Genomic DNA, 12,195 nt, shown 5'->3' with positions numbered 1-12,195 from the left:
GGAGGGATAGAGTGGAACAGATTGCAAAATACCAGAGGGATTTATGAATGGTTGGAATAACAACAGACGTGATGCAGGGACATAGCTTAGCTGTCTCATAAGTTTGTTTGTTGGACTGCTAGTACTAAACTGTTATTTTAGCGTTAGCTAGTAGCAAGTGTAACCATTTAATGTCAAGTTATTAACTGCTTGGTCTGAATGCACTCTGAACAGCTCGGACTTGATGTTTATTACGAGCTTCTTAAGCTAAGTTATCATCATCATTAGGTGGCTTCTTCAATCCGAAGGTTGCCTATCACTCTCCAACCCATTCTCTCCAACTCTGTGACTCCGCCTCTCACTCCGCTCCAATCACAGACGTTAGCAGCTGCTATATTGTCATAAGAATAGCATCCCTGCTATAAATGGCTATCACTCTTGCTAGAGGGGATACAAATAAATAAGCTAATGTATGTTGCATAGTAACCACCTCGCACTATGCGCAGGCAGCCAGGAGGACCTATTTCATTGTATAAATGACTCATCAAATTAGTAATAAAAACTTGAAATGGAAGTGTGTCAATAACAATCATATTTCCATACTTGAACATTTTATAAAAGCAATAGCTCACCTTCAGCCGTGATATATTCTTATTATATCACAGCTAAGGGTGTTTTTGGCCCTCTGTGAGCCGTGATATAATAACAATAAACCACGGCCTGTTGTGAGCTATTGCTTAATTATATAGTTCTCCTTACACTAAATCCATAATGTAATTAAATCTGAGGCTTTGTCCGCTTACACAGCCTGTATAAATTAAAGATATCTTGGTACTGGATGACCTCTGATGAGAACAGCATGCGACAGTTAGCTAAACCGGTGTCAGTGTTGATTTAATGCTACTTCAGTCTAAAGACGATTGGCTATATATTTAGACTGGCATTATCTTTTTTATTTTTTAAACCAGCGCACAAACACCACATTCTCCATTGTGTTGGCTCTCTGTCAACGTGTTTGTCGTCTGTCAGCATGTGATCACTGGAGGAATGCATTTACTGTACCCAAAATGACCAATATGGGCAAAGTTAGGTCGTATGAGATTCATAACGTCAGTATTGGTAAATCTTTGGTATAATGTCGAGCCCTGCTTCATTAACTGATTGCTGCCAATCAAGTATTTTCTCAGAGAACCAATAACAGATGATTAAGCGTTAAGAGAGAAGCTACATTTAGTCAGACAACTTGAATATTGGTATTTTTGCAACCAGTCCTATAACAAATGATGATGCAGTGTCAACATGAGCCACTGACAGACTTATGAGACAAACAAACATACTTATGAAACTGAACATTAGGAAGGTTTTCTTATAAAAATGAAAAGGGAGACGTGGCGAGTCTGAATGCTGCTGTTCTGTGGACCAATGAGAACTGAATGGAGTTCTTACTAGATAATAGTAAATAGTAATGATGATAGATCTAAGAGCAAATGTTCATGATCGACGACCAAGAAAATGAATGCTGCCGTTCTTACTTAAATAACGGTTCTCAGCAAAGAGGACCAATCTTAAACTAAATGGTGTTTTTTTTTCAAGATAATTGTTCCTTTGGCAGAAATAATGGATTGAAGACTAAAACGCTGCTGTTCATAATCATTGTTCTTCACAAAGACAAATGATTAAGTGAGAGTGAATCCTGCTCTTCTTACTTGATAACTGTTCCTTTAGTGCCCCCTGCTGTTGTAAGCATGACTCTGGTGGTGAGGCTGACCTGCAGGTCGTCCTGGTCCAGACCCAGCAGATCAGCACAGTACTCCAGAGTCTGACCCGACTGGTTCTGCAGGATACAGCCGCCTGAAAGACAAAGACACACACACACAGACACACACACTCGACAGGGTAAGCCATCACTCCATAGTGACATTTAGATAATGTGTCCTTGATAGAGAAGTTGAAATGGAGAGACAACATGGAAAGCAAAAAGTCTTCTCTTCAGACGAGCATGACTCATATGGACAACACCTTTGAAGGCAGCTGTCTGCCCCACTTTGAGATATGCTTTCTTTCCTTTCTTGTCCACTAAAATGGTTCTGAACGAAAAGCCCAGCATAGGCCTCATTATATCATCTTCATAGCGGCAATCAAGGTTTCCGTCAGCCAGTGATCACAGCTTTTTACGGGCAAAATCTGTTGAAGTCCAACATATCTAAATTGCTCCGGTCATAATGTCATGTGAAAATAATTCCCTCTTATTTTTATTTGGTAATGTACGTCCACTAAAAGTGCTTGTTTTTGCCACTGAAACACAAATCTAGGTTAAACCGAAGTTTCCTTCTGAAATCCCTTGAGGATGTTTACCTTGCGATGCAGCTGGAATCGTAGGATGTGTGTGTTTGTGCATGTGTGTGTGTGTGTGTGTGTGTGTGTGTGTGTGTGTGTGTGTGTGTGTGTGTGTGTGTGTGTGTGTGTGTGTGTGTGTGTGTGTGTGTGTGTGTGTGTGAACCAGGAAAACAAACGAGAGCTGGAGTAACGTTTGTTGCGTTGGAATACAGCTACCTTAGCGTTATCTAAAAGAAAAAAACAATGGTTCGTGTTTCCAAATTGTGTCAACAACATGTTACCTACTTTGCGTAACGTTCAGAGACTATAATTGATACGGACGGACACCCTTGAGTTGTGGCTAGCTGTTGTGCTACATGGACCAAATACTCAAGCCATCCTGTTTTCACCAAAAATAGAAATCTGCCATTCAATAATGAGTGGAGAGAGAAAGAGCGGTAGCAGAGCACATAGAGTGGAGGTAATGTAACGTTAATTATTACTATTTATACGGATGGACATTGTGGCTAACCAAGTTGTGCTACATGGACCCAAACAGTGCAGACAGAGTGGAGGTAATGCAACCTTAATTATTGCAAATGATAACTGTGACTTATTTGATTGACAGTAAGTATTAAGCACCAGGTATAATGTTATTGCAATAAGTTCAATAAACACAGATAATATTTGACCGGAATTTATCCCATTTGTCTGGGAAATTCCTGGACACATAGACCGGTGTTGTGCCGAATTCGGACTCCCTGCCAGAATCCGACCCCCCCTCGGATGAACGTGCATACTCTATCAGCCTACCCAGCATGTAATACGTACTTTGTTAGAACTCAACTCGTTATTATTGGCGCATAGATTGCCATCATAAAACGATAAAGCGGACAGAAATACGGGAAAGTTTTGATTATATTTAACATTGTAAAACGAAGTAAGTGGAGTTTCGAAGCTGTAAGCAGAATACAAGTCATAGGAACACCCACGATATAGTGTTCTTCCCCCTTCCTACTGTATAAGAAAGAATTAAAAACGCATTGCAAGGAGAACAGAGGTTATTTGTTGAGTTTATGTGTATACAAATCCCTTGCAATTAGGGATGTCCGATATTATCGGCCTACCGATATTATCGGCCGATATTGGCATTAAAATGTGATATCGAAAAGTATTGGTATTGGTTTTCAAAAAAATATAAAAATTTACATTTATTTAACCTTTATTTACCCAGGGGGGGGGGGGCTGCATATATCGTTATCGGTTGATATCGGTATCAGAAATTAAGAGTTGGACAATATCGGTATATCGGTATCGGTAAAAAATCCAATATCGAACATCCCTACTTGCAATAAATGTGTCTTAAATGAATGAAAAGCATACACAGCACCTAATGCTGCTCTGGATACAGGTAGCATATCGTGTGGATGTTCCTTCGTTTTACAATGTCAAAGCCTTTTAAATATAATCAAAACTTTCCCGTATTTCTGTCCGCTTTATCGTTTTATGACAGAAATCTGATAGAGTGTATGCGCCAATAACGAGTTGAGTTCTAACAAAGTACGTACATGCTGGGTAGGCTGATAGAGTACGCGCGTTCATAAAGCAACAAACAAGTATTTGCCATGTAAAGATATAGTGTAGTAATGGTGTCTTGAGCAGAGAATGATATCACACTCACCGTGTGTGTTGTTATAACACCGGCCGCACATGCTTATTAGTGCATGAGAGTCCCTACCAGTGAAACTGTTGACCCCCCCTCTTCCCAGTTCCCCATGTGGAATATACCCAGGGGTGCAGTCGTAATTTCAGAAGTGGCTGTACTCTGTTTAAATGATGCCACGTGCACGCACGCATACATGTTCCCTCGCGTGCGCACAGAACAGATGATTATTATGCATAAATAGTAGGAAACATGTTTGTATAGGAAATTACTAGTTTTAGTTTAGTTTTTGTAAATATTGCCTTGAAATAGAGAAGCTGAAAAAGGTAGCAGGATGTAGCCTTCAATATATAAAGAAATTATATATTTCTTTTGCTTTCTGTTTCTGTGCTTGCATGTCATTTTAGCCATCTTAATTGTTAGCTTCATTATGCATTATGTGTTGAGTACTGACTTTTAATAATTTTGTTTTGCAATAAAAAAAAATAAAAAAAATTATATATATATAAAGAAATTATATTGTCAACAAATATGGTTGAAAAACAAACAATGTTTTAAATGTAATTGTAGATACAATATTGTAGTTACAATTTCTTTAATTGAATTAACTTAAACTAGAAAAGTTAATACAAACTAAATTAACAATGTAACTTACAGTTTACAGAAGGACAGTTTCCTTCTGAAGCACAACTTAAGAAATGTCTCATCCTTCCAGTCGGGACCATTTGTCACACTGAGAGGTTCCACAGCTGAAGCAAACCCCCACCAATTGGTACAGGGCTTGTATTTTGGTTTTGCACTTCTCGTTCTTTGTTGTGCTATTGCTATTGTTATGCAAAGACTAGGTGATAGCTGAGTACCGGTACTTGGCGCACGGACGACGAGTCGAGTGAAAGTTGTGAATGCATTTTTGTGTGCGCGCGCATGCACATCCGTGCGCGTACTTCTGCTCAGAAAAGTGCTGGGACGGCGTGGTACCGCGTGGCATGACCACTGCACCCCTGAATATACCTGATTGGATAAACACACTGCTACTTTATTGGTGCCCGTTTCTTGCTCGATCGTCAACTTTTTCTACCTCTTTTTCAAATCTAAAATATGTTGATGCAGGAAATAAGACGCGCAATTGCTCATATTGATCTGCAATGCCCAATTTGACAGTTTGATCGGAATTTCATGAGCCGCGTGCGCTCAGTCATGGGAAGCATGAACACATGACGGCTCGCTGGTAAGTAAACTAATTTTTCACCTAAATGATTCACTAAAATATGTTTCTGACAATATTTTAGGCAAGAAATTGTTTCTTAGAAATACTTCCTTGAAATATTCAAGACATAATTACTTTGCTGAGAAGGCAAATGGAGGGGGGAGGTGTGGCCAAAGTATAGACTGTTTGTTTTGGTCTGAGATGCTGGTGCTATAGTGACATCTAGTGGCTGAATCTGCGAAAGAGCACCTTTAAACCACCATGCTTCTTTCAGGTCTATCCATCCTTTCTGAGGTATTTTTATATTAATCCTTCCCCCGAATATAAGGTTCTGCATCAGCCTTGAGTGACAATCTGCCTATTTTGTCATTTCCATCTTCTGCACCGGGGGAAAATAAGCAAAATTTAGATAACTCCTGCTGTGTACGGGAGGAGGTGACAGCTCATACAGTCAGGAGGTGGGGGGAGTGAGAGTAGAGACCTACAATCTACCAACAAAAAGCTATAAACAGATATGGTGTCTGAGACACTGGCAGGACAGGTACTACTATATGTGGCAACCCCAAGCCACCCCTGGGCTTGGTGATTGATGGGCGCTATGTGGCGACCCAATGGCTGGGCGCTGCCCATGTTTGGGCGTCCGCTTCCGGACGCACCTGTCACTAAAGACCCATCAGAGTGATTACGTGATTAGCGAATCACGGCGCGGTGCGCCTGTTGGGGAGGGGGGACTTAATGGAGCCGAGGAGCCTCCTCTCAGTCCCCCGTAGCAGCGCAAGGCAAAAGGCCACAGAGCGGAGACGCCGCCCGGCCGACAGATTACCGCCAGCAAACCGTTATTATTTGAATAGAAAATAAAGAGCATGATTTTGGGAACTGCAACCTGTCTGTGTGTTGTTTATTCTGCCACCCCTACACCTGGAATTGCCACAGTGGTGGAGAATGCGGGCATAGTCTACTGGCAATCAGGGGTGCGGAATAAACCACAATAGACTTATCGAAGTAGAATAAAAGAAATTAAAAAAGAAAAATATATATTTAATAACGAAAAAAAAAAGCATGGACGCGCTGGTGCAGCAGCTCGTACAGGCGAGCATGGAACAACAGACCCGGCACGAAGAGGCCCTGCAAGAACAGAGGAAACAGACGGGGATGATCCACGCGGAGCTCCAGCGGATGGCCTCTCACCGGCGGGAGGAAGGGGCCGCCGGGACGCGGCCTAACCCCGGGCGCTTCATCCCCAAGCTGACGGAGCAGGAGGATATAGAAGCCTATCTCCTAGCGTTTGAGCGCACCGCCGGCCGGGAGGGCTGGCCAGAAGACGACTGGGGGGGACTGCTGGCCCCCTTCCTGTCGGGTAATGCGCAAAAGGCCTACCAGGACCTGCCACCGGAGCAAGCCGAGAACTACACTCGGCTAAAGCAGGAAATTTTGTCCCGCTACGGCCATAGTCTGCAGTCCCGTGCGCAGCGGTTCCATGACTGGGTGTATGACGCACAGGCCTCCCCGCGCTCCCAGATGCACGACCTCGTCCGCATAAGCCGAGCCTGGCTAATGACTGACCCCGGAGGGCCCACGGTCTTGGAACGGATTGTTATGGACCGCTTTGTCAGAGCCCTCCCCTATGACACGAAGAAGCAGGCGAGTCAAGCGGACCCCCGCTCCGTGGAGCAGCTGGTGAATATTGTGGAGGCCCACCAGGTAACGCAGGAGTTACTCAAAGGGGGGCGAGGGGAAAAGCCAGAGCGGCCGAGAACAAGGAGGGGTCCCGACGAGCCCAGCCCAAGGGGCCGGGTAGGGAACGCAGGTGATCCCGAACTACCCCGAAGAAGACCGCTGTTCGACCAGGACCAAAGACGCTGCTATGACTGCGGCGAGCCCGGGCATCTCTCGTGGAACTGCCCAGGCCGGGATGTGTCCATGCCATCGGCGGCAGCTTCAGACCCCCGCGGAAAGACCTGCAATTATGGCGCAGCCTGTTGGGCCCATAAGGAAACATCGGCGACACTTTTACCCATGCGCGTCAACGACAAAGATGCCGTAGCGCTCCTGGACTCGGGTAGTGTCATAACGCTGGTTCAGCCCCATTTGGCACACTGCGACGCAGAGGCTCCGCAAGTGTCAGTGTCCTGTGTGCACGGGGACACAAAGTTGTATCCTACAGCGCAGATCACCCTGACAACCACCAAGGGGGTCTGCTCGATGACAGCCGGCGTCATACCTAACCTGCCGGTAGCGCTGCTGATTGGTCGAGACTGCCCCCTGTATCGCCAGCTGTGCTCAGCCGTCATCTCCCCGCGCACCCCACCCTCTACGGGTAAACCGAGGAAGAGGAAAGGGTTACGTCAGCCGAAGGTGTGTGCTCTGAACGTAACGGGGAGTGAGACTGAGACGGCATCAGATGTAGGTGACGACGCGCCGGAACCCCTGAATATACCGGGGAGTGAGACAGAGACGGCATCAGGTGTGGGTGACGACGCGCCGGCGCCCCAAGCGGGCCCCGAGACGGATAGCAGTGACGAGGACCCATTTGCGGAGTTTCCCCAGGCGGACGAGGTGGGGAGGGACCTGGCGGGTCAGTTCGGAACGGCCCAGCTGGAAGACCCAAACCTAACGCAGGCCCGGGCGAATATCAAAACCATAGATGGAAATCCAGTGGAGGGGGTGAGTAACCTGTCATATCCTCACTTTGCAATAAAAAGACAATTGCTGTACCAAGTCGTAAAAAAGAATGATGAGGTTAGAGATCTATTGCTGGTGCCGAAATTCTTTATTCCCACTGTACTCCAGCTAGCGCATTCACATATCCTCGGAGCGCACCTGGGCGTGGACAAAACCATGGAGCGCATAAGGGCGCGTTTCCACTGGCCGGGCATGAAGAGAGCGGTAGAGGACTACTGCAGGAGCTGCCCAGAGTGTCAACGCGCAGCACCAAAGGTACAATATAAAAATCCTCTGATCCCGCTGCCCATCATTGAGACCCCATTCTCAAGAATTGCCCTCGACGTGGTGGGCCCGCTAGTCAAATCGTCCCGAGGCCACCAGTATATACTGGTAATCATAGATTATGCTACCCGTTACCCCGAATCCATCCTGTTACGCACGGTGACGGCCAAAATTGTGGCACGGGAGCTCTTTCATTTGTTTAGTCGGGTGGGAATTGCCGACTCTATTCTCACTGATCAGGGCTCGTGCTTTATGTCGCGGGTCATGAAAGAAATGTGCAAACTAATGAAAGTGGAACAGCTGCGAACCTCCATATACCATCCACAGACGGATGGGCTGTGCGAGCGCTTCAACAAAACCCTGAAAAGCATGCTAAGGAAGGTGATGGAGAAGGATGGGAAGAATTGGGATCAGTTGTTGCCCTTTCTGATGTTCTCTGTGCGTGAAGTCCCACAGGCTTCCACTGGCTTCTCGCCATTTGAGCTGCTCTACGCCCGCAAGCCGCGGGGTCTCCTGGACATCGCAAAGGAGATTTGGGAGGAACAGCCGTCGCCCCACCGGTCTCTCATAGAGCATGTGCAGGTAATGAGAGACAGGATGAAGGCGCTCTGGCCAGTGGTGAGAGAACATATGCAACAGGCCCAAGACGCACAGAAGCGCATTTATGACCGGGGCGCACAGCCACGGGAGTTTAATGTGGGGGACCGGGTCCTAGTACTGGTACCGACAGCAGAGTGCAAATTCCTAGCCAAATGGCAGGGACCCTACGACATAATCGAGAAAGTGGGTCCCGTCAACTACAAGGTCCACCAGCCCGACCGTAGGAAGCATCGACAGTTATACCATGTTAACCTGTTGAAGAAATGGCATGCCCGGGATGTGTTGCTCTCGCCCCCCCCTCTCCCCCCTTTCGCGCAGCAGGTGGCAGAGGCGGCGGAGGTTCCCATCGGGGAACAGTTGTCCCCGACCCAACGGCAGGAGCTTCGGGAGCTGGTCCAACAGAACCGGGACGTGTTTTCGGCCACGCCGGGCCGCACCACATTGGCCCAGCACCACATCATTACCAGCCCGGGAGACAAGGTAAAGCTGAAGCCCTATCGTATCCCAGAGGCAAAAAGAGAGGCCGTCAGAAGAGAAGTGCGGGTCATGCTGGAGATGGGAGTGATTGAGGAGTCTCATAGCGGGTGGTCCAGTCCTATTGTTTTAGTGCCGAAACCCGACTCAACAACCAGGTTCTGCAATGATTTCAGGAAGCTTAATGACATTTCAAAGTTTGACGCCTATCCCATGCCTAGAGTGGATGAGCTCATTGATAGACTGGGCCTGGCCAGGTTTATCACGACACTAGATCTAACGAAGGGTTATTGGCAAGTCCCTCTGGCCCCCGCCTCGAGGGAGAAGACGGCTTTCTCCACCCCAGATGGGCTGTTTCATTATAAAGTTCTCCTGTTTGGCCTGCATGGGGCGCCATCTACCTTTCAGAGGCTGATGGACAGAGTACTACGGCCCCATCGGGAGTATGCAGCCGCATATCTCGATGACATTATCATCCACTCATCAGATTGGGACACCCACCTCCAAAAGGTGAGAGCGGTGTTGGGTGCCCTCCGGGAGGCGGGTCTCACCGCCAACCCAAAGAAATGCAGGCTGGGACTAGAAGAGGCAGAGTACCTGGGGTTCACAATAGGCCGGGGCAATGTAAAACCGCAGAAGAGGAAAATTGATGCGATAAGGGAGTGGCCTCGCCCTTTAACCAAGAAGCAGGTCAGGACATTTAATGGGCTAGCGAGCTATTATAGGAGGTTTATCCCTAACTTTGCTGCTCGCGCTGCTCCCCTCACAGATCTGACCCAGGCGCGGCGGCCGTTCACGGTGAAGTGGACACCGGAGGCGGAGGCGGCGTTCGAGGACCTCAAGACTGCCCTCTGTTCGGGACCGGTGCTGATCTCCCCGAACTTCGACAAGGAGATGACGGTACAGACAGATGCATCAGAGGTGGGACTGGGAGCGGTCCTCTCCCAGCAACTGGAGGGTGAGGAACATCCAATTTTATATGTGAGCAGGAAGCTGCTGCCACACGAGCGCAACTATTCTGCGGTGGAGCGCGAAGGTCTGGCAATTAAGTGGGCACTGGAGACGCTCCGTTATTATCTGCTGGGGAGGCGCTTCACGCTGGTGACGGATCACGCCCCCCTCGTCTGGATGGCCAAGACAAAGGGGACCAATGCCAGGGTGACTCGATGGTTTCTGGAGTTGCAATCATTTAACTTTTCTGTCATTCACAGGTCAGGGGTGGCGCATGGCAACGCAGACGCCCTCTCCAGGAAGGATGCCTGTTGGGCGTCGGACGCTCTTCCCCGACGGTCGGAGCTGGAGGGGGGGTACTGTGGCAACCCCAAGCCACCCCTGGGCTTGGTGATTGATGGGCGCTATGTGGCGACCCAATGGCTGGGCGCTGCCCATGTTTGGGCGTCCGCTTCCGGACGCACCTGTCACTAAAGACCCATCAGAGTGATTACGTGATTAGCGAATCACGGCGCGGTGCGCCTGTTGGGGAGGGGGGACTTAATGGAGCCGAGGAGCCTCCTCTCAGTCCCCCGTAGCAGCGCAAGGCAAAAGGCCACAGAGCGGAGACGCCGCCCGGCCGACAGATTACCGCCAGCAAACCGTTATTATTTGAATAGAAAATAAAGAGCATGATTTTGAGAACTGCAACCTGTCTGTGTGTTGTTTATTCTGCCACCCCTACACCTGGAATTGCCACATATATAAGTAGCAAATTAAGTCGTCAGCACTTGCAAATAAGTCTGTAATACTTTTAATAATGTACAGCAGCAGGAAACACAGGGTGTGTTTCAGCATGAGCCTTTCCTCAGAAGAACTGAAACATGTCCGTGTTCCATGCTGCTGTGCATTAATAAAAGTATTACAGACTTTTTTCGCGAGTGCTGATGATTTAATTGGCTGTTTTTGAGATTCTTGGGGTCCGCAGCAATTATCCTGTGACGTCGTTTGAGTTGAGCGCCCCAGTTATTTTCTTTGCAGTACTGATTAGTCCCATTGAGGCTGTGCGGAGGGGTGTGTGGATGGTAATGGTTCCAGTGGGTATCTGTCTGAGTGTCTGGCCTAATGAAGTCAAGTGTTTTAAACTACGCTAAAACACATCCAGGCCTCTGTAATGACGCGCACTACTGTCATTTACATTTACAACAAGTCAGCAGGAAGGGTAAAACCCTTTCCTCATTCACCAACATTGTCGGAAGTTTCCTCTTACGACAACCTCATTGGAAGTTTGTAAGAGAAAACCTATGACAGTTACCCCCGGATTCATCACCGCATGGAGAGGTTCTCTTAAGTTGCCAAAATGATCGCAGCTGCAATCCCCTGAATGAAGTACGTCACTCATTCTCAAACTGGAAGCGTGTTCTTGTACACCTGAATTTGCATACAGACACGCCCCGCCAGCTCCTTATAAGGCCAGGGCAGTGTGCAAAACAGAAGCGAGAGAGTCAGCATTGCATCTGTGATGTGCTGACCCCCGTATTCAACAGGTAGAGAACCTGTCCGACTTACGACTGCTCTTCAGCGCTTCTAAATCCTGCTCTTAGCTACGAGCTAATCCCAGAGAAGGGACCATTCGTGAATCCCAAAAACCGGGTGCTACAGTCTTGAGTGCATATTAGTATAGTAGGTATTAATATAGGGAAGGAAGATTATTTAGTGGAAAAGTGCATGATAGTAAAAGACTTTTCTGTCAAGCCATGTATATTCAGATTCAGATTCAGAGTTTTATTTGCCACATGGAATCATACACTCAGAGTTTCTTCATTACATAATCATAAATAACATTCCATGGACAAAAGGAGCAGGAAGAAGTATAAATCTTATAATTACCTGCCCCTTATTCCTAAACTAAAAAAAGTATTTTCTTAATGGTCGGTGTACAACCTAATTTATACAAATAATAATTTATACCATTATACAGAAACTCACAATCCACAGTTAAACAAAGAAAAAATTAAATAATAATAATAATAATAATAATAATAATAATAATAATAATAATAATAATAATAATAATAAT

The 12,195-nt window shown here is 46.8% G+C and overlaps 1 protein-coding gene across 1 annotated transcript in view; it reads right to left on the bottom strand.

Moving 5' to 3' along the window:
- Nucleotides 1-12,195, bottom strand: part of myo6b (myosin VIb) — a 145,018-nt gene that overhangs the window by 90,670 nt on the left and 42,153 nt on the right. Inside the window, exon 12 of the mRNA XM_084310909.1 lies at nucleotides 1,686-1,830. Coding sequence (XP_084167035.1) covers nucleotides 1,686-1,830 — 145 coding nt within the window. The remainder of the gene's footprint in view (nucleotides 1-1,685; nucleotides 1,831-12,195) is intronic.

Source organism: Notolepis coatsorum (assembly GCF_963971535.1).
Source record: "Notolepis coatsorum genome assembly, chromosome: 3".
Taxonomy (NCBI): Eukaryota; Metazoa; Chordata; class Actinopteri; order Aulopiformes; family Paralepididae; genus Notolepis; species Notolepis coatsorum.
This window is presented reverse-complemented; position numbering and strand designations above follow the sequence as displayed.